This window comes from Tachyglossus aculeatus, chromosome 5, assembly GCF_015852505.1.
Source record: "Tachyglossus aculeatus isolate mTacAcu1 chromosome 5, mTacAcu1.pri, whole genome shotgun sequence".
In the NCBI taxonomy this organism is placed as follows: Eukaryota; Metazoa; Chordata; class Mammalia; order Monotremata; family Tachyglossidae; genus Tachyglossus; species Tachyglossus aculeatus.
The window spans coordinates 35,113,344-35,134,348 of NC_052070.1; the positions used below are offsets into that span (position 1 = coordinate 35,113,344).

Below are 21,005 nucleotides of genomic sequence, written 5' to 3' on the forward strand. Positions count from 1 at the left end.
CTTAGTCCAGTGCTCTGCACACAGTAGGCGTTCAATACATACGATGGACCTGTATATATGTATATATGTTTGTACATATTTATTACTCTATTCATTTATTTTACTTGTACATATCTATCATTTATTTTATTTTGTTAGTATGTTTGGTTTTATTCTCTGTCTCCCCCTTTTAGACTGTGAGCCCACTGTTGGGTAGGGACCGTCTCTACATGTTGCCAACTTTTCCTTCCCAAGCGCTTAGTCCAGTGCTCTGCACACAGTAAGCGCTCAAGAAATACGATTGTTGATGATGAATGAATGGCAGGGCCAAGCATTTGCGCACGCGCAATGAGGCTCAGCCTGGTCCAGTCATGTGGCCTCCCCCCGCCCCTCGCCGTCCGTCTCCTAGCAACCGCCCTCGCGTCCTAGCAACCGCTCCCGCGTCCTAGCAACCGCCTCCGCGTCCTAGCAACCGCCCCCGTGTCCTGGAGCATCATGAGCGCGATCTACCCGCTGGCGTTGCCCAAGGGCCGAAAACTGCGCTGCGAGCTGTGCGAGGCCCCCGCAGAGCGGGTCTGTCGGGGCTGCATGGTCACCTACTACTGGTCAGTCCTCCGGGAGAAGCCTCAGGGCTTGGGGGAAAGAGCTGTGTCACTTTGGGCAAGTCACTTCACTTCTCTGGGCCTCAGTTCCCTCATCTGTACAATGGGGATGAAGACTGTGGGCCTCCCGTGGGCCAACCTGATCTCCTTGTAACCTCCCCAGCGCTTAGAACAGTGCTTTGCACATAGTAAGCGCTTAGTAAATGCCATCATCATCATCATTATTATTATTCTCTGTGCCTCAGTTGCTTCATCTGTAAAATGGGAGTTAAAACTGTGAGCCCCCAGTGGGACAACCTGATCACCTTGTAACCTCCCCAGCGCTTAGAACAGTGCTTTGCACGTAGTAAGCTCTTAGTAAATGCCATCATCATCATTATTATTATTATTTTCTAGGCCTCAGCTGTAAAATGGGGATTAGGACTGTGAGCCCTGCGTGAGAACAATGTTTAGCACATAGTAAGCGGTTAACAAAGGCCACTCATAACAGTAATAATGATGATGGTATTTGTTAAGCACTTACTATGCGCAAAGCACTGTTCGAAGCGCTGGGGAGGTTACAGGGTGATCAGGTTGCCCCACCGGGGGCTCACAGTTTGAATCCCCATCTTACAGATGAAGTAACTGAGGCACAGAGAATAATAATAATGGTGGTATTTATTAAGCGCTTACTATGCGCAAAGCACTGTTGGAAGCGCTGGGGAGGTTACAAGGTGATCAGGTTGGCCCACCGGGGGCTCACAGTTTTCATCCCCATCTTCCAGATGAAGTAACTGAGGCACAGAGAATAATAATAATGATGGTATTTATTAAGCGCTTACTATGTGCAAAGCACTGTTCTAAGCGCTGGGGAGGTTACAGGGTGATCAGGTTGGCCCACCGGGGGCTCACAGTTTTAATCCCCATTTTACAGAGGAAGTAACTGAGGCCCACAGAAGTGAAGTGACTTGCCCAAAGTCACACAGCTGACCGTTGGCGGAGCGGGATTTGAACCCATGACCTCTTACTCCAAAGCCCGGGCTCTTTCCACTGAGCCATGCTGCTTCTTTTATATTATTATTACATTATTATATCACCTGTATATATGTTTGTATGTCACCTATATATATGTATATATGTTTGTACATATTTATTACTCTATTTATTTATTTTATTTGTACACATTTATGCTATTTATTTTATTTTGTTAATGTTTTGTTTTGTTGTCTGTCTCCCCATTCTAGACTGTGAGCCCGCTGTTGGGTAGGGACCGTCTGTATATGTTATACAGACCTCTGACTCCAAAGCCCGGGCTCTTTCCACTGAGCCATGCTGCTTCTCTTATATTATATTATTATTACATTATTATATCACCTGGATATATGTATATCACCTGTATACATGTATATATGTTTGTACATCACTTGTATATATGTATATATGCTTGTACGTATTTATTACTCTATTTATTTATTTTATTTGTACACATTTATTCTATTTATTTTATTTTGTTACTATGTTTTGTTTTGTTGTCTGTCTCCCCCTTCTAGACTGTGAGCCCGCTCTTGCATAGGGACCGTCTCTAGATGTTGCCAACTTGGACTTCCCAAGCGCTTAGTCCAGTGCTCTGCACACAGTAAGCGCTCAATGAATACGATTGAATGACTGAATTACCTTGAATCTACCCCAGCGCTTAGAACAGTGCATGGCACATAGTAAGCGCTTAACAAATGCCACCACCATCATCATCATTGTTATTATTATGTGGCACTATCATTGCTCTTTTTCAGGCTTTTCACTATAACCCAAAGGATGTAGTTGCCATGTTAACGATCTAATCTATCATTATCATCATCATCATCATCAATCGTATTTATTGAGCGCTTACTGTGTGCAGAGCACTGTACTAAGCGCTTGGGAAGTCCAAGTTGGCAACATATAGAGACAGTCCCTACCCAACAGTGGGCTCACAGTCTAGAAGGGGGAGACAGAGAACAAAACCAAACATACTAACAAAATAAAATAAATAGAATAGATATGTACAAATAAAATAAATGAATAAATAGAGTAATAAATATGTACAAACATATATACAGGTGCTGTGGGGAAGGGAAGGAGGTGATCTATCTAGCCTTGAAACTACTGAAGATCTCCAGTATTAGACTCTAGTTTGTAATTGCTTGCCATGTTAATTATCTATTCTGCGATTTGTCTAACCTTGAAACTACTAAAGATATGCAGTATTAGACCATAGAGAGGGAAAAGGTGGGAAAGGGAGGAGGGAAAAGTGGGGGGCGGGGAAGGGAGAAGGGACGGGAAAAGAGGGAAAGGAAGAAGGTAAGGAAAAGGGAACTGGCTACTTGGGACAGAAAATTAGTAGCCCATCCTGAGGGCCTAGTCAGGGAAGGCTTCTTGGAGGAGATGGGCCATCAATAAGAGTTTGAAGATGGGGAGAGTAGTTGTCTGATGGATATGAAAAGGGAAGGCATTCCAGGCCAGAGGCAAGACGTGGGCAGGAGGATGGCGGTGAAAGAGATGAGATCAAGGTACAGTGAGCAGATCTATTCTGTTTTATTTTGTTGGTATGTTTTGTTTTGTTCCCTGTCTCCCCCTTCTAGACTGTGAGCCCGCTGTTGGGTAGGGACCATCTCTATATGTTGCCAACTTGGACCTCCCAAGCGCTTAGTACAGTGTTCTGCACACAGTAAGCGCTCAATAAATACGATTGATTGATTGATTGATTGGCATTAAAGGAGCGAAATGCACGGTGGACCGTAGTAGGAGAGTAGCAAGGTAAGGAAGGAGGGGACAAGGTGATTGAGTGCTTTAAAGCCGTTGGTGAGGAGTTTCTGTCTTATACAGAGGTAGGTGAGCAATCTCTGGAGGTTACCGAGGCGTGGGGAAACGTTGGCCTGACTTTTTTTTAGAAAAATGATGCGGGTAGCAGATTGAAGTATGGACTGGAGTGGGGAGAGATAAAAGGCAGGGAGGACAGTAATTGAGGCAGGATGGGATAAATGCTCGGATTAACGTGGCAGCAGTTTGGATGAAGAGGAAAGGATTGCCTTTAGTGATATCGTGAAGATTGGACTGACGGGATTTGTCATTCCTTCACTCAATCGTATTTATTGAGCACTTACTGTGTGCAGAGCACTGGACTAAGCGCTTGGGAAGTACAAATTGGCAACATATAGAGCCGGCCCCTACGCAACAGCGGACTCACACTCTAGAAGGGGGAGACAGACAACAAAACAAAACATAGTAACAAAATAAAATAAATAGAATAGTAAATATGTACAAGTAAAATAAATAGAATAATATATCTGTACAAACATATATGCAGGTGCTGTGGGGAGGGGAAGGAGGTAGGGTGGGGGGGATGGGGGTTAGGGTTAGGTTTAGGTTAGGTTTCCAGCAAAAAGTTGCCTCGTGCCTTTATTATATATTGTATATCATTAGGTATGGTACATAAACACTTCACTTCTCTGGGCCTCAGTTCCCTCATCTGTAAAATGGGGATGAAGACCGTGAGCCCCCCGTGGGACAACCCGATCATCCTGTAACCTCTCCAGCGCCTAGAACAGTGCTTCGCGCATAGTAAGCACTTAATAAATGCCATCATTATTATTATAAACACGGCATTATCTGACATTAAATAGAAGTGAAGCTTAATCGTTCTATCAAGTCAATCCGACTATTCAAAGGGAGGGGGGACGGAATCACTTAAGGCAAGGAAAAACTTCGCAGCCATCCCGGAGGGAGAAAACTGTCCGAAATACCAACATTCAAAAATTCGAGATTGCTATTGTGAAAAGCGCTAGAAGAAGGGCTATATGGTGGGAGATCTCTGCATAATTCTTTTTTTAAATGCATAGATGCTGTGAAAAAAATGTATATCTAATCACCGGGTGGAGGTTGTGGGTCTCTTCTTTCTGTGGCTACGAGTGTGGGGATCTCTGAGTGTGGTGTGTGGGTTTGGGTAAGTTACGTCTGTGTTTGGGAGGTGTGGGCGAATGTGTGTGAGGACTTTTGAGTCAGAAAGAGGGGAAAAGGGCTTTTATCATCATCATCATCATCATCATCAATCGTATTTATTGAGCACTTACTGTGTGCAGAGCACTGGACTAAGCGCTTGGGAAGTCCAAGTTGGCAACATATAGAGACAGTCCCTACCCAACAGTGGGCTCACAGTCTAAAAGGGGGAGAGGAGCAGGGCCACGACGGCCGGGGACTTGGCAGAATTAGGTTGATGGAGACACCGAGGAGGAATAGGATGGAGTAGAGGCCACCGGATTTGGCAAGAAGGAGATCATTGGTGACCTTTGAGAAGGTGGTTTCTGTGGAGTGGAGGGGATGGAAGCCAGGCTGGAGGGGGTCAAGGACAGAATTGGAGGAGAGGAACTTGAAAGAGCGGGTATAGACAACTCACTCAAGGAGTTTGGAGAAGAATGGTAGGAGAGATGGGGCAATAACTTGAAGGAGCCGTCAGGTCAAGGGAGGGTTTTTTTTAGGATTGGGAGACATGGGCATAATAATAATAATAATAATAATGGTATTTGTTAATAATAATAATAATAATAATAATGGCATTTATTAAGCGCTTACTATGTGCAAAGCACTGTTCTAAGCACTGGGGAGTTTACAAGGTGATCAGGTTGTCCCATGGGGGGCCCACAGTCTTAATCGATGAAGGGATAGGGGAGTGAGTGTGTTGAGTTCAGCGGAGAGAGTGGTGTTGAGGTTGCCAATTTGGTCATCAAGGGAAGGTAGTTTGGGTAGGGCGGCTAAGTGGGGCAGGATGACTAGAGAAAATTGAATGGGGTCAAGGAAGTCGACGAAGGGATAGGGGAGTGAGTGCGTTGAGTTCAGCGGAGACAGTGGTGTAGAGGTTGCGAATTTGGTCATCAAGGGAAGGTAGTTTGGGTATGGCAGTGAAGTGGGGCATGATGACTAGAGAAAATTGAATGGGGTCAAAGAAATAGACGAAGGGATAGGGGAGTGAGTGTGTTGAGTTCAGCGGAGAGAGTGATGTTGAGGTTGCCAATTTGGTCAACAAGGGAAGGCAGTTTGGGTAGGGCGGCTAAGTGGGGCAGGATGACTAGAGAAAATTGAACGGGGTCAAAGAAATCGATGAAGGGATAGGGAAGTGAATGTGTTGAGTTCAGCGGAGAGAGTGGGGTTGAGGTTGCCAATTTGCTCATCAAGGGAAGGTAGTTTGGGTAGGGCGGCTAAGTGGGACAGGATGACTTGAGAAAATTGAATGGGGTCAAAAGATCGGAGGCTTCCGTAGGGGAACAGGCCAGATTTACAGGGAGGAGTTGTGTGGGAGAGCTCTCCCCCGTCAATCAATCAATCAATCAATCAATTGTATTTATTGAGCGCTTACTGTGTGCAGAGCACTGTAATAAGCGCTGGGGAAGTATAAGTTGGCAACATATAGAGACGGTCCCTACCCAACAGTGGGCTCACCGTCAGTCCTGTTGCTCCTGCTGCTCAACTGCACTGCTAAGCTCATCGGCACTTAGAACAGTGAATAAACTCTATTTATTTATTTATTTTATTTGTGCATATTTATTCTATTTTATTTTGTTAATATGTTTTGTTTTGTTCTCTGCCTCCCCCTTCTAGACCGGGAGCCCACTGTTGGGTAGGGACCGTCTCCAGATGTTGCCAACTTGGACTTCCCAGCGCTTAGTACAGTGCTCTGCACACAGTAAGCGCTCAATAAATACAATTGATTGATTGATTGATTAACAGTGAATAAACTCTATTTTATTTGTGCATATTTATTCTATTTATTTTATTTTGTTAATATGTTTTGTTTTGTTCTCTGCCTCCCCCTTCTAGACCGTGAGCCCACCGTTGGGGTAGGGACCGTCTCTAGATGTTGCCAACTTGGACTTCCCAAGCGCTTAGTACAGTGCTATGCACACAGTAAGCGCTCAATCAATACGATTGAACGAATGAATGAATGAGCAGTGCTTTGCACGTAGTAAGCGCTTAATAAATGCCATTATAAAAAAAAGCAATTGGCTTGGACCTCCTTCTCTCCCCAAATCTGACAGGCCACAGCCCTCCCCATCTTCAAAGTTCTCCTGAATGCCCACCTCCTCCATTCATTCATTCATTCATTCAATCGTATTTATTGAGCGCTTACTGTGTGCAGAGCACTGTACTAAGCGCTTGGGAAGTACAAGTTGGCAACATATAGAGACGGTCCCTACCCAACAATGGGCTCACAGTCTAGAAGGGGGAGACAGACAACAAAACAAAACATGGAGACAGGTGTCAAAATCGTCAGAACAAATAGAATTATACCTATATGCCCTTCATTACCAAAAGAAATAGAATAAAAACCGAGGCAAAGAGAATAATACTGATGGCATTTGTTAAACGCTTACTATGTGCCAAGCACTGTTCTAAGCGCTGGGGGGGATACAAGGTGATCAGGTTGTCCCGCGTGGGGCTCACAGTCTTCATCCCCATTTTACAGATGAGGGAACTGAGGCCCAGAGAATAATCATGATGGCATTTGTTAAACGCTTACTTTGTGCCAAGCACTGTTCTAAGCGCTGGGGGGGATACAAGGTGATCAGGTTGTCCCGCGTGGGGCTCGCAGTCTTCATCCCCATTTTACAGATGAGGGAACTGAGGCCCAGAGAATAATCATGATGGCATTTGTTAAACACTTACTATGTGCCAAGCACTCCAACATGGTTTCCTTGACTAATTCCCAGTATTCCCAGTCAAACCTGTGGCTTAGTGGATAGAGCACAGGTTTGGGAGTCAGAAGAACCTGGTCACTAATCCCGTCTTCCCCATTTGCCCTCTTCGTGACTTTGGGCAAATCAGTTAACTTCTCCGTGCCTCAGTTATCTCATCTGTAAAATAGGAATTAAGACTGTGAGCCCCATGTGGGACAGGGACTACTGTCCAGCTTGGTTAGCATGTATCTACTTCAGTGCTTAGTACAGTGTCTGGTACATAGTAAGCGCTTAACAAAGCAGCGTGACCTAGTGGATGGAGCCCGGGCCTGAAGTTCAGAAGGCCGCGGGTTCAAATTCCAGCTCTGCCACTTGTCTGCTGGGTGACCTTGGGCAAAGTCCCTTCACTTCTCTGGGCCTCAGTTTCCTCATCTGTAAAATGGGGATTAAGTCTGTGAGCCCGATGTGGGACAGAAACTATATCCAATCCAATTTGCTTGTCATCCCCCCCACCAGTGCTTAGTAATAATAATGATAATAATAATGATGGCATTTATTAAGTGCTTACTATGTGCAAAGCATTCATTCGTTCAATCGTACTTATTGAGCGCTTACTGTGTGCAGAGCACTGTACTAAGTGCTTGGGAAGTACAGGTTGGCAATCAATCGTATTTATTGAGCGCTTACAGTGTGCAGAGCACTGTACTAAGCGCTTGGGAAGTACAAGTTGGCAACATATAGAGATGGTCCCTACCCAACAGCGGGCTCATAGTCTAGAAGGGGGAGACGGAGAACAAAACAAAACATATTAACAAAATAAAATAAATGGAATAAATATGTACAAATAAAATAGAGTAATAAATATATACACACATATATACAGGTAATTGATTCGGTCAATAAATACAATGGATGAATGAATTGAGCGCTTACTGTGTGCAGAGCACTGTCCTAAGCGCTGGGAAGGATACAAGGTGATCAGCTTGTCCCACGGGGGACTCACACTCTTAATCCCCATTTTACAGATGAGGGAACTGAGGCCCAGAGAAGTGAAGTGACTTGCCCAAAGTCACACAGCTGACAATCGGCAGAGCCGGGATTTGAACCCGTGACCTCTGACTCCAAAGCCCGGGCTCTTTCCACTGAGCCACGTAGTGCGGTGCCTGGCACATAATTACCTTGTATCTACCCCAGCGCTTAGAACAGTGCTTTGCACATAGTAAGCGCTTAACAAATACCAATATTATCATTCTTATTATTATAACAAGCGCTTAACAACTACCACAATTAATTAATTAATTAATTAAATACCATAACAAAAACCCACCAGCCATTTCTAGCACTTAGGCATTCACGCTCATCCTCAGCATTTATTTATATAAAAAGACTGTGAGCCCGCTGTCGGGTAGGGACCGTCTCTAGATGTTGCCAACTTGGACTTCCCAAGCGCTTAGTACAGTGCTCTGCACACAGTAAGCGCTCAACAAATACAATTGACTGAATAAGCTTATTTAATTGTATATTCAATTATTGATTTGAATCCCTCTGTAAATACTTTTATAGCTGCTCACTCTATTAGATTGTACGCTCCTATTGGACAGGGGATGAGTCACTTGCTGGTTTTGTGCTTTCTCAGCATTTTGCGCATTGTTCCCAGGTACTCAATAAATGCTATTACAACTGCTCCTACTTCATCATCATCAATCGTATTTATTGAGCGCTTACTGTGTGCAGAGCACTGTACTAAGCGCTTGGGAAGTACAAATTGGCAACATATAGAGACAGTCCCTACCCAACAGTGGGCTCGCTACTACCGCATGGCTCAGTGGAAAGAGCCCGGGCTTTGAAGTCAGAGGTCATGGGTTCAAATCCCAGCTCTGCCAATTGTCAGCTGTGTGACTTTGGGCAAGTCACTTCACTTCTCTGGGCCTCAGTTCCCTCATTTGGAAAATGGGGATTAATACCGTGAACCCCATGTGGGACAACCAGATTACCTTATATCCCCCCAGTGCTTAGAACAGTGCTTGGCACATAGTAAGCGCTTAACAAATGCCATCATTATAGAGAAGCAGCGTGGCTCAGTGGAAAGAGCCCGGGCTTGGGAGTCAGAAGTTATGGGTTCTAATCCTGACTCCGCCACTTGTCTGTTGTTTGACTTTGGGCAAGTCACTTCACTTCTCTGGGCCTCAGTTCCCTCATTTGGAAAATAGGGATTAATACCGTGAACTCCATGTGGGACAACCTGATCACCTTGTATCCCCCAGCGCTTAGAACAGTGCTTTGCTCATAGTAAGGGCTTAATAAATGCCATTATTATTATTATTCTCTGGGCCCCAGTGACCTCATCTGGAAAATGGGGATTAAGTAGTATGTTTGGTTTTGTTCTCTGTCTCCCCCTCTTAGACTGTGAGCCCACTGTTGGGTAGGGACTGTCTCTAGATGTTGCCAACTTGGACTTCCCAAGCGCTTAGTACAGTGCTCTGCACACAGTAAGCGCTCAATAAATACGATTGACTGACATTTCTATCCTACTTATTTTATTTTGTTGGTATGTTTGGTTCTGTTCTCTGTCTCCCCATTTTAGACTATGAGCCTACTGTTGGGTAGGGACTGTCTCTATGTGATGCCAATTTGTACTTCCCAAGCGCTTAGTACAGTGCTCTGCACATAGTAAGCGCTCAATAAATACGATTGATTGATTGATTGATTGATTGATTGATTGACTGTGAGCCCCATGTGGGACAACCTCATTACCTTGTATCCCCCCCAGTGCTTAGAACAGTGCTTGGCACATAGTAAGCGCTTAACCAATGCCATCATTATTCTTATCGTTACTACTATTACTCTAATTGCTACTGTATCGAAAAACGTAGTGAAGATAAAGTCTCTTTCTCGCCTGACAGTGACGTAGAACATCAACAAGTTGACTGGGTCAGCGTTCACGAGACCATCTGCCAACTCCTGATTCCTCTGCGTACTTCTTTACCCTTTTTTAATTCAGAAGAGGAAAGAAAACATGGAATGGAGCAGCTGAGCCTTCGACAGGTTTGTACTGAAGCATTTATCAATCAATCAATCAATCAGTCGTATTTACTGAGCGCTTACTGTGGGCAGAGCACTGGACTAAGCGCTTGGGAAGTCCAAGTTGGCAACGGCTAGAGACGGTCCCTACCCAACAGCGGGCTCACAGTCTAGAAGGGGGAAATCCCCAGATTTATCATGGGGATGAGATAAGATAGGGAAAAAAGACATCCACAACCCCAAATCATCGTCATCATCAGTGGTATTTACTGAGCGCTTATTGTGTGCAGAGCACAGAAGCAGCATGGTGTAGTGGATCGAACGAGCCTGGCAGTCAAAAGGTTCTAATCCCGGCTCTGCCGCTTGTCCGCTGTGTGACCTTGGGCAAGTCACTTTACTTCTCTGTGCCTCAGTTACCTCATCTGTAAAATGGGGATTGAGAGTGTCAAGTGGGACAGGGCCTGTAGCCAACCTGATCTGCTTGTACTCTACTCTCACAGAGTAAGTGCCTAACAAATATCATAATTATTATAATTATTTTCATCATGATAATGATGATGATGGCATTTATTAAGCGCTTACTGTTTGCAAAGCACTGTTCTAAGCGCTGGGGTGGTTACAAGGTGATCGGGTTGTCCCACGGGGGGCTCACAGTCTCAATCCCAATTTTACAGATGAGGTGACGGAGGCACAGAGGAGTTCAGTGACTTGCCCAAAGTCACACAGCTGACAGTTGGCGGAGCTGGGATTAGAACCCATGACCTCTGACTCCAAAGCCCGGGCTCTTTCCACTGAGCCACGCTGCTTCTCTATTATTATTACTAAGCACCTGGGAGAGTATGGTACAACAGAGCTGGCAGACACATAGTAGTGATAGTATTTATTAAGCACTTATTACATGCCAAGCACTGTTCTAAGGGGGGATGGACAGCCTTGAAGCCCAGGGTGAGGAGTTTCTGCCTGATGCGCAGATTGATTGGTAGCCACTGGAGATTTTTGAGGAGGGAAGTAACATGCCCAGAGCGTTTCTAGACAAAGACAATCCGGGCAGCGGCGTGAAGTATGGATTGAAGAGGGGAGAGACAGGAGGATGGGAGATCGGAGAGGAGGCTGATACAGTAATCCAGACGGGATAGGATGAGAGCTTGAACGAGCAGGGTAGCGGTTGGGATGGAGAGGAAAGGGCGGATCTTGGCAATGTTGCGGAGCTGAGACCGGCAGGTTTTGGTGACAGCTTGGATGTGAGGGGTGAACGAGAGAGCGGAGTCGAGGATGACACCAAGGTTGCGGGCTTGTGAGACGGGAAGGATAGTAGTGCCGTCAATGGAGATGGGAAAGTCGGGGAGAGGGCAGGGTTTGGGAGGGAAGACAAGGAGTTCAGTCTTGGACATGTTGAGTTTTAGGTGGCGGGCAGACATCCAGATGGAGATGTCCTGAAGGCAGGAGGAGATGCGAGCCTGGAGGGAGGGGGAGAGAGCAGGGGCAGAGATGGAGATCTGGGTGTCATTAGCGTAGAGGTGATAGTTGAAGCCGTGGGAGCGAATGAGGTCACCAAGGGAGTGAGTGTAGATGGAGAACAGAAGGGGACCAAGCACTGAACCTTGGGGAACCCCCACAGTAAGAGGATGGGAGGGGGAGGAGGAGCCTGCAAAAGAGACTGAGAAAGAACGACCAGAGAGATAAGAGGAGAACCAGGAGAGGACGGAGTCTGTGAAGCCAAGGTCAGATAGCGTGTTGAGGAGAAGGGGGTGGTCCACAGTGTCGAAGGCAGCTGAGAGGTCGAGGAGGATTAGGACAGAGTAGGAGCCGTTGGATTTGGCAAGCAGGAGGTCATTGGTGACCTTTGAGAGGGCAGTTTCCGTGGAATGTAGGGGACGGAAGCCAGACTGGAGGGGGTCGAGGAGGGAGTTGGTGTTGAGGAATTCGAGGCAGCACGTGTAGACGACTCGTTCAAGGAGTTTGGAAGGGAATGGTAGGAGGGATATGGGGCGATAACTAGAAGGTGAGGTGGCGTCGAGAGGGTTGTTTTAGGATGGGAGAGACATGGGCATGTTTGAAGGCAGAGGGGAAGGAACCAGTGGAGAGTGAGCGGTTGAAGATGGAAGTGAAGGAGGGGAGAAGGGATGGAGCGAGAGATTTCATGAGATGAGAGGGAATGGGGTCAGAAACACAGGTGGCCGGAGTAGCACTTGAGAGGAGGGAGGAGAGCACCTCTGAGGACACTGCTGGGAAGGATGGGAGAGTAGCAGAGAGTGTTGAGAGCCGGGGGGTTGGACAAGGGGCGGCGGAGTGACTTTGGGGAGGTCGGACCTGATGGATTTAATTTTGTTAATGAAGTAGGAGGCCAGGTCGTTGGGGGTGAGGGAAGGAGGAGGGGGGAGGAACCGGGGGCCTGAGAAGGGAGTTGAATGTACAGAAGAGCTGGCGGGGGTGATGGGCATGGGTGTCAATAAGGGAGGAGAAATAGTTTTGTCTGGCAGAAGAGAGGGCTGAGTTAAGGCAGGAAAGGATAAACTTGAAGTGAACGAGGTTGGCATGGTGTTTAGACTTTCACCAGCAGCGTTCGGCAGCTCGAGCATAAGAGCGAAGGAGGCGGACAGTGGCAGTGATCCAGGGCTGTGGGTTAGTGGTACGAGAGTGGTGAAGGGAAAGGGGAGCAAATTAATAAATACGGTTGAATGAATGAATTGACAACCCCTCCCATGGCTCCAACTCGCTCCCCCGGCCTTATTTTCAGTAGAACTGGCTGTCCTATTTCATTCATTCATTCATTCAGTCATTCAATCAATCGTATTTATTGAGCGTTTACTGTGTGCAGAGCACTGTACTAAGCGCTTGGGAAGTCCAAGTTGGCAACATCTAGAGACGGTCCCTACTCAGCAGTGGGCTCATAGTCTAGAAGGGGGAGACAAGTAACGGCTTCCAGGTTTATGCAGTGTTATTAATAGCCGTGCTAGAATTGCCAGCAGCATCCAGACAAAACAATATGGGACTGAAAGTCCCCAGTCCACTGCTTGCCTGCTGTGTGACCTTGGACAAGTCACTTTACTTAGTTGTATCTCAGTTTCCTCATCTGTAAAATGAGAATAAAATATTTATTTTTCCTCCCTCTCTGCCTCTGAGACTTATGTGGGCAGGGGCTGTATCCAGTCTGATTATCTCGTATCTTCCCTAGGGCTTAGCACAACGTTTGGCATTTAATGAATGAATATATGTTTGTACATATTTATTACTCTATTTATTTTACTTGTATATATTTATTCTATTTATTTTATTTTGTTAATATGTTTTGTTTCGTTGTCTGTCCCCACCTTCTAGACTGTGAGCCCGCTGTTGGGTAGGGACCGTCTCCAGATGTTGCCAACTTGGACTTCCCAAGTGCTTAGTCCAGTGCTCTGCACACAGTAAGCGCTCAATAAATGCGACTGAATGAATGAATGAATTTAATAAATGTTTAATAAATCCCATCACAATTATCATTATTATAGTTACTATCCTCATCATAAACCCTCAACAGCTACTGAGAGCCCGCTGTTGGGTAGGGACCGTCTCTAGATGTTGCCAACTTGTACTTCCCAAGCACTTAGTCCAGTGCTCTGCACACAGTAAGCGCTCAATAAATACGACTGAATGAATGAATGAATGAATTTAATAAATGTTTAATAAATCCCATCAGAATTATCATTAATTACTATCCTCATCATAAACTCTCAACAGCTACTGAGAGCCCGCTGTTGGGTAGGGACTGTCTCTAAGTGTTGCCGACTTGTACTTCCCAAGCGCTTAGTCCAGTGCTCTGCAGTAAGCGCTCAATAAATACGACAATGAATGAATGAATTTAATAAATATTTAATAAATCCCATCATAATTATCATTATCATAGTTGCTATCATCATCATCAACTCTCAACAGCTAATGAGAGCCCGCTGTTGGGTAGGGACTGTCTCTATGTGTTGCCGACTTGTCCTTCCCAAGTGCTTAGTCCAGTGCTCTGCACACAGTAAGCGCTCAATAAATGCGATTGATTGATTGATTGAAAAAATATAAGCTCCTAATTAACTTCAAACCTCCTTTGCTCCCATTTCATACTTGTTCCCTCCTCAGAAGCATCTGATCGAGGTGACTCGCAAACTGGCCCAGAAGTTCCTCTTCGAAAGAAAATACGAGGAATCCCTCCCCGCCGCGTTGCATTCCCTGCGTTTCAGCATTAATGTCTACGGCCTGAATTCCATCGAATTGGTGCCGGCCTACCTCCTTTTAGCTGAGGCAAACATCGGTGAGTAAGTTGAATAATAATAATAATAATAATAATAATAATGTTGGCATTTGTTAAGCGCTTACTATGTGCAAATCACCGTTCTAAGCTCTGAGGAGGTTTCAAGGTCATCAGGTTGTCCCACGTGGGGCTCACCGTCTTCATCCCCATTTTCCAGATGAGGGAATCAATCAATCGTATTTATTGAGCGCTAACTGTGGGCAGAGCACTGTACTAAGCGCTTAGCACTGTACTAAGGGAACTAAGCACTCTATTCTATTTATTTTATTTTGTTAGTATGTTTGGTTTTGTTCTCTGTCTCCCCTTTAGACTGTGAGCCCGCTGTTGGGTAGGGGCCGTCTCTATGTGTTGCCAACTTGTACTTCCCAAGCGCTTAGTCCGGTGCTCTGCACACAGTAAGCGCTCAATAAATACGATTGATGATGATGATGATGAAGTACTAAGGGAACTAAGTACTAAGGGAACTGTACTAAGAGGGAACTGAGGCTCAGAGAAGTGAAGTGACTTGCCCAAGGTCACACAGCAGATGTGGCAGAGCCGGGATTTGAACCCATGACCTCTGACTCCAAAGCCCGGGCTCTTTCCACTGAGCCACCCTGCTTCTGAACTGAACTAAAACGGCCGTTCAGACGAGATGGAAAGCAGGGCGGCTCAAACATTAACGTAGCTTTATTAGTGAGGGATAAACTCAAACCGCCGTTCAGACGGGGACTGAAAAGAGGGACGCATAGACATGATGATTGCCAACTTGTACTTCCCAAGCGCTTAGTACAGTGCTCTGCACACAGTAAGCGCTCAATCAATACGATCGATTGATTGATTGATTTATGCAGTGTTATTAAAAGCCGTGCTAGAATTGCCAGCAGCATCCAGACAAAACAACAGGGGCCTGAAAGTCCCCAGTCCACTGCTTGCCTGCTGTGTGACCTTGGACAAGTCACTTTACTTCGTTGTATCTCAGTTTCCTCATCTGGAAAATGGGAATAAAATATTTATGTTTCCTCCCTCTCTGCCTCTGAGACTTATGTGGGCAGGAGCTGTATGCAATCTGATTATCTCGTATCTACCCTAAGGCTTAGCACAACATTTGGCATTTAATGAATGAATATATGTTTGTACGTATTTATTACTCCATTTATTTTACTTGTATATATTTAATCTATTTATTTTATTTTGTTAATATGTTTTGTTTTGTTGTCTGTCCCCCACCTTCTAGACTGTGAGCCCGCCGTTGGGTAGGGACTGGCTCTAGATGTTGCCAACTTGGACTTCCCAAGAGCTTAGTACAGTGCTCTGCACATAGTAAGCGCTCAATAAATACGATTGATGATGATGATGATGATAAATACGACTGACTGAATGAATGAATAAATACGATTGAATGAATGAATGAATGAATGAACTGGGGGGCAAATCACTTTAATTTCTCAGTGCCTCATTTACCTCATCTGTAAAATGGGGATTAAGACTGTGAGCCCCACATGAGACAGGGACTCCGTCCGACCTGTTAACCTTGTACCTACTTCAGGGCTTGGCGCACAATAAGTGCCTAACAAGTACTATTATTATAATTATTATTATTATTATTATTTTTATTACAAGATCATCAGGTCCCACATGCAATTCTAGAGTGTGAGCCCGCTGTTGGGTAGGGACCGTCTCTCTATGTTGCCACCTTGTACTTCCCAAGCGCTTAGTACAGTGCACTGCACACAGTAAGCGCCCAATAAATATGATTGAATGAATGAATGAATGAATGATGATGATAGTGGTATTTGCTTCATTCATTCATTCAATCGTATTCATTCAATCGTATTTATTGAGCGCCTACTGTGTGCGGAGCACTGTTTGCTGAGCGCTTCCACTGCGTCAAGCACTGTTCTAAGCGCTGGGGTAGCTACAAGGTAATCGTGTTGGACCCAGTCCCTATCCCACACTGGGGCTCACCATCTTAATCCCCATTTTACAGATTACGGAACTGAGGCACAGAAAAGTTACGGGACTTGTCCAAGGTCACACAGCAGATGGGTGGCGGAGCGGGGATTAGAACTCAGGTCCTTCTGACTCCTGGGCACGTAGTCCATCTGCTAGGCCATGTTGCTTCCTTATTATCAACACCATCAATAACAATATTTATTGGGTATCTACTGTGCGTGGAGCGCTTGCTGTGTGCAGAGCACTGTACTAGGCGCTTGAGTACAGGTTGGCAACATATAGAGACGGCCCCTACCCAACAGTGGGCTCACAGTCTAGAAGAGGGAGACAGGGAGCAGAACAAAACATATTAACAGAATAAAATAAATAGAATAAATATGTACAAATAAAATAGAGTAATAGAGTAATAGTTGAGCGCTTACTGTGTGCAGAGCACTGTACTAGACTTCTAGTCTTCTAGACTGTGAACCGACTGTGGGTAGGGACCGTCTCTGGATGTTGCCGACTTGTACTTCCCAAGCGCTTAGTCCAGTGCTCTGCACACAGTAAGTGCTCAATAAATACGGTTGATTGATTGACTGATTGATCAGTATGCAACCACTCACACACGGTGAGAGTAGATTTAAAATAACAGCTAGCAGAGAGATTTCAGATAATAATAATAATAATAATAATGGCATTTGTTAAGCGCTTATTATGTGCCAAGCACTGTTCTAAGCGCTGATTCATTCATTCATTCATTTGTATTTATTGAGCGCTTACTGTGTGCAGAATACTGTACTAAGCGCTTGGGAAGTACAAGTTGGCAACATATAGAGACGGTCCCTACCCAACAGTGATTTAATGGGAAAGATAAGGAGACAGAAATAATAGATCAGTATACAGCCACTCAAACACGGTGAGAGTAGATTTAAAATAGCTAGCAGAGAGATTTCAGATAATAATAATAATAATAATGGCATTTGTTAAGCGCTTATTATGTGCCAAGCACTGTTCTAAGCACTGATTCATTCATTCATTCAATCGTATTTATTGAGCGCTTACTGTGTGCAGAGCACTGTACTAAGCGCTTGGGAAGTACAAGTTGGCAACACATAGAGAGTCAATCAATCAATCAATCAATCATATTTATTGAGCGCTTACTGTGGGCAGAGCACTGAACTAAGTGCTTGGGAAGTACAAGTTGGCAACACATAGAGACAATCAATCAATCAATCAATCAATCGTATTTATTGAGCGCTTACAGTGGGCAGAGCACTGGACTAAGCGCTTGGGAAGTCCAAGTTGGCAACACATAGAGACAGTCAATCAATCAATCAATCAATCAATCGTATTTATTGAGCGCTTACTGTGTGCAGAGCACTGGACTAAGCACTTGGGAAGTACAAGTTGGCAACACATAGAGACAGTCCCTACCCAACAGCGGGCTCACAGTCTAGATGAAAGATAATAATAATAATAATGGCATTTATTAAGCGCTTACTATGTGCAAAGCAGTGTCCTAAGCGCTGAGCACTGTTCCAAGAGAAGGTAAACGGAACCTAGCAGATTGTAGATTTCTCCCCTCAAGACTGTAAATTCATTGCGGGCAGGGAACATGCCTGCTAATTCTGTTGCATTGTATTCATTCCTTCATTCAATCATATTTATTGAGCGCTTACTGTGTGCAGAGCACTCTCCCAAGTACTCAGTACAGTGCTCTGCACATAGTAAATGCTCAACAAATATCACTGATTGATATTTGAAGCAGCGTGGCTCAGTGGAAATGACATTTGTTGAGCATTTATTTTCCAGATGAGGGAACTGAGGCCCGGAGAAGTGAAGCGACTTGCCCAAAGTCACACAGTTGACAGTCGGCAGTGGCTTTGGAGTCAGAGGTCATGGGTTCAAATCCCGGCAACTGTCAGCTGTGTGACTTTGGGCAAGACACTTGACTTCTCTGGGCCTCAGTTTCCTTATCTGGAAAATGGGGATGAAGACTGTGAGCCCCCCGTGGGACAACCTGATCACCTTGTGACCTCCCCAGCGCTTAGAACAGTGCTTTGCACATAGTGAGCGCTTAATAAATGCCATTATTATTATTATTATTATTGATTGTAGGAGAGGAATGAGTGCAAAAAAGTCGTGAAATAGAGAAATTGAATAGTCACTGATGGAGGGTGGCCAACATCTGCATATAGCTATTAAATATTTAAGCACTTAGTACAGTGCTTTGCACACAGTATCCACTCAATAATAACGATGGCATTTGTTAAGCGCTTACTATGTGCCAAGCAAATGGAAAAGAGCCCGGGCTTTGGAGTCAGAGGTCATGGGTTCAAATCCCGGCTCTGCCAATTGTCAGCTGTGTGACTTTGGGCAAGTCACTTCACTTCTCTGTGCCTCAGTTTCCTCATCTGGAAAATGGGGATGAAACTGTGAGCCCCCCCGTGGGACAACCTGATCACCTTGTAACCTCCCCAGCGCTTAGAACAGTGCTTTGCACATAGTGAGCGCTTAATAAATGCCATTATTATTATTATTATTATTGATTGTAGGAGAGGAGTGAGTGCAAAAAAGTCGTGAAATAGAGAAATTGAATAGTCACTGATGGAGGGTGGCCAACATCTGCATATAGCTATTAAATATTTAAGCACTTAGTACAGTGCTTTGCACACAGTATCCACTCAATAATAACGATGGCATTTGTTAAGCGCTTACTATGTGCCAAGCAAATGGAAAAGAGCCCGGGCTTTGGAGTCAGAGGTCATGGGTTCAAATCCCGGCTCTGCCAACTGTCAGCTGTGTGACTTTGGGCAAGTCACTTGACTTCTCTGGGCCTCAGTTTCCTCATCTGGAAAATGGGGATGAAGACTGTGAGCCCCCCGTGGGACAACCTGATCACCTTGTGACCTCCCCAGCGCTTAGAACAGTGCTTTGCACAGAGAAAGCGCTTAATAAATGCCGTTATTATTATTATTATTATTGATTGTAGGAGAGGAGTGAGTGCAAAAAAGTCGTGAAAGAGAGAAATTGAATAGTCACTGATGGAGGGTGGCCAACATCTGCATATAGCTATTAAATATTTAAGCACTTAGTACAGTGCTTTGCACACAGTATCCACCCAATAATAATGATGGCATTTGTTAAGCGCTTACTATGTGCCAAGCACTGTTCTAAGCACTCATTCAATCAATCGTATTTATTGAGCGCTTACTGTGTGCAGAGCACTGTACTAAGCGCTTGGGAAGTACAAGGTGGCAACTTGTACAAGGTGGCACTCAATAAATGTGATCCAATGAATATCAAACAGTGCATCGTGTTGGGTGTAGAAAAAAGTTTCCCCTTTGAAATGACTCTCTCATAATAATAATAATAATGATGGCATTTGTTAATCAACCAATCAATCGTATTTATTGAGCGCTTACTGTGTGCAGAGCACTGTACTAAGCGCTTGAAGTGCTAACAAGTTGTTAGCAAGTGTTAGCAAGTGTTAAGTGCTTACTATTTAGCTGTGCGATTTGGGGCACGACACCTCTCCGTACCTCAGTTCTGTGAACCCCCCGTGGGGCAACCTGATCACTTTGTAACCTCCCCAGCGCTTAGAACAGTGCTTTGCACATAGTAAGTGCTTAATAAATACCATTATTATTATTAGTAGTAGTAGTAGTATTTTTCCCTTTATCCCCAAAGGAGATTCTAGACTGTGAGCCCACTTTCTAGACTGTGAGCCCACTGTTGGGTAGGGACCGTCTCTATATGTTGCCAACTTGTACTTCCCAAGCGCTTAGTACAGTGCTCTGCACACAGTAAGCGCTCAATAAATACAATTGAATGAATGAATGAATGAATGGAAACCCTTTTCCTCATCATTGTATATTCTAAAGAGGATGCTACTGTGTAACTTCATCAAAGGAGTTAAAATAAAATAAATACTACTTTGATCATTCTCACACCCAATATTTTCCAGGTCAACCCTGTTGTCCTGGAGGAGCAGCGTGGCTCAGTGGAAAGAGCCCGGGCTTTGGAGTCAGAGGTCATGGGTTCAAATCCCGGCTCCACCACTTGTCAGCTGGGTGACTTTGGGCAAGTCACTTCACTTCTCTGGGCCTCAGTTACCTCATCTGTAAAATGGGGATGAAGACTGTGAGCCCCCCGTGGGACAACCTGATCACCTTGTAATCTCCCCAGCGCTTAGAACAGTGCTTTGCACATAGTAAGCGCTTAATAAATGCCATCATCATCATCATTATTATTATTATTATTATTATTATTATTATTATGTGTTAGGGGAGGGGAAAACTTGCTTGTTCATAGGGCCGGTTAACTCATAGGATCAATCAATCAATCACTCAATCGTATTTATTGAGCGCTTACTGTATGCAGAGCACTGTACTAACCGCTTGGGAAGTCCAAGTTGGCAACATATAGAGACAGTCCCTACCCAACAGTGGGCTCACAGTCTAAAAGGATCTTAAAAGTAGTGTCGCTTAGTGGATAGTGCACAGTCCTGGGAACCAGAAAGTCCTG

At 44.8% G+C, this 21,005-nt stretch overlaps 1 protein-coding gene across 2 annotated transcripts in view; it reads left to right on the top strand.

Annotated features, from left to right (window-relative positions):
- The first annotated feature begins 474 nt into the window (after positions 1-474).
- The window catches only part of ZMYND12 (zinc finger MYND-type containing 12), a 60,220-nt gene continuing 39,689 nt past the window's right edge, over positions 475-21,005 (top strand). For both annotated transcript variants that reach the window (XM_038747015.1, XM_038747016.1), the window contains exons 1-3: positions 475-584; positions 10,168-10,309; positions 14,390-14,561. In XM_038747015.1, coding sequence (XP_038602943.1) covers positions 475-584; positions 10,168-10,309; positions 14,390-14,561 — 424 coding nt within the window. The remainder of the gene's footprint in view (positions 585-10,167; positions 10,310-14,389; positions 14,562-21,005) is intronic.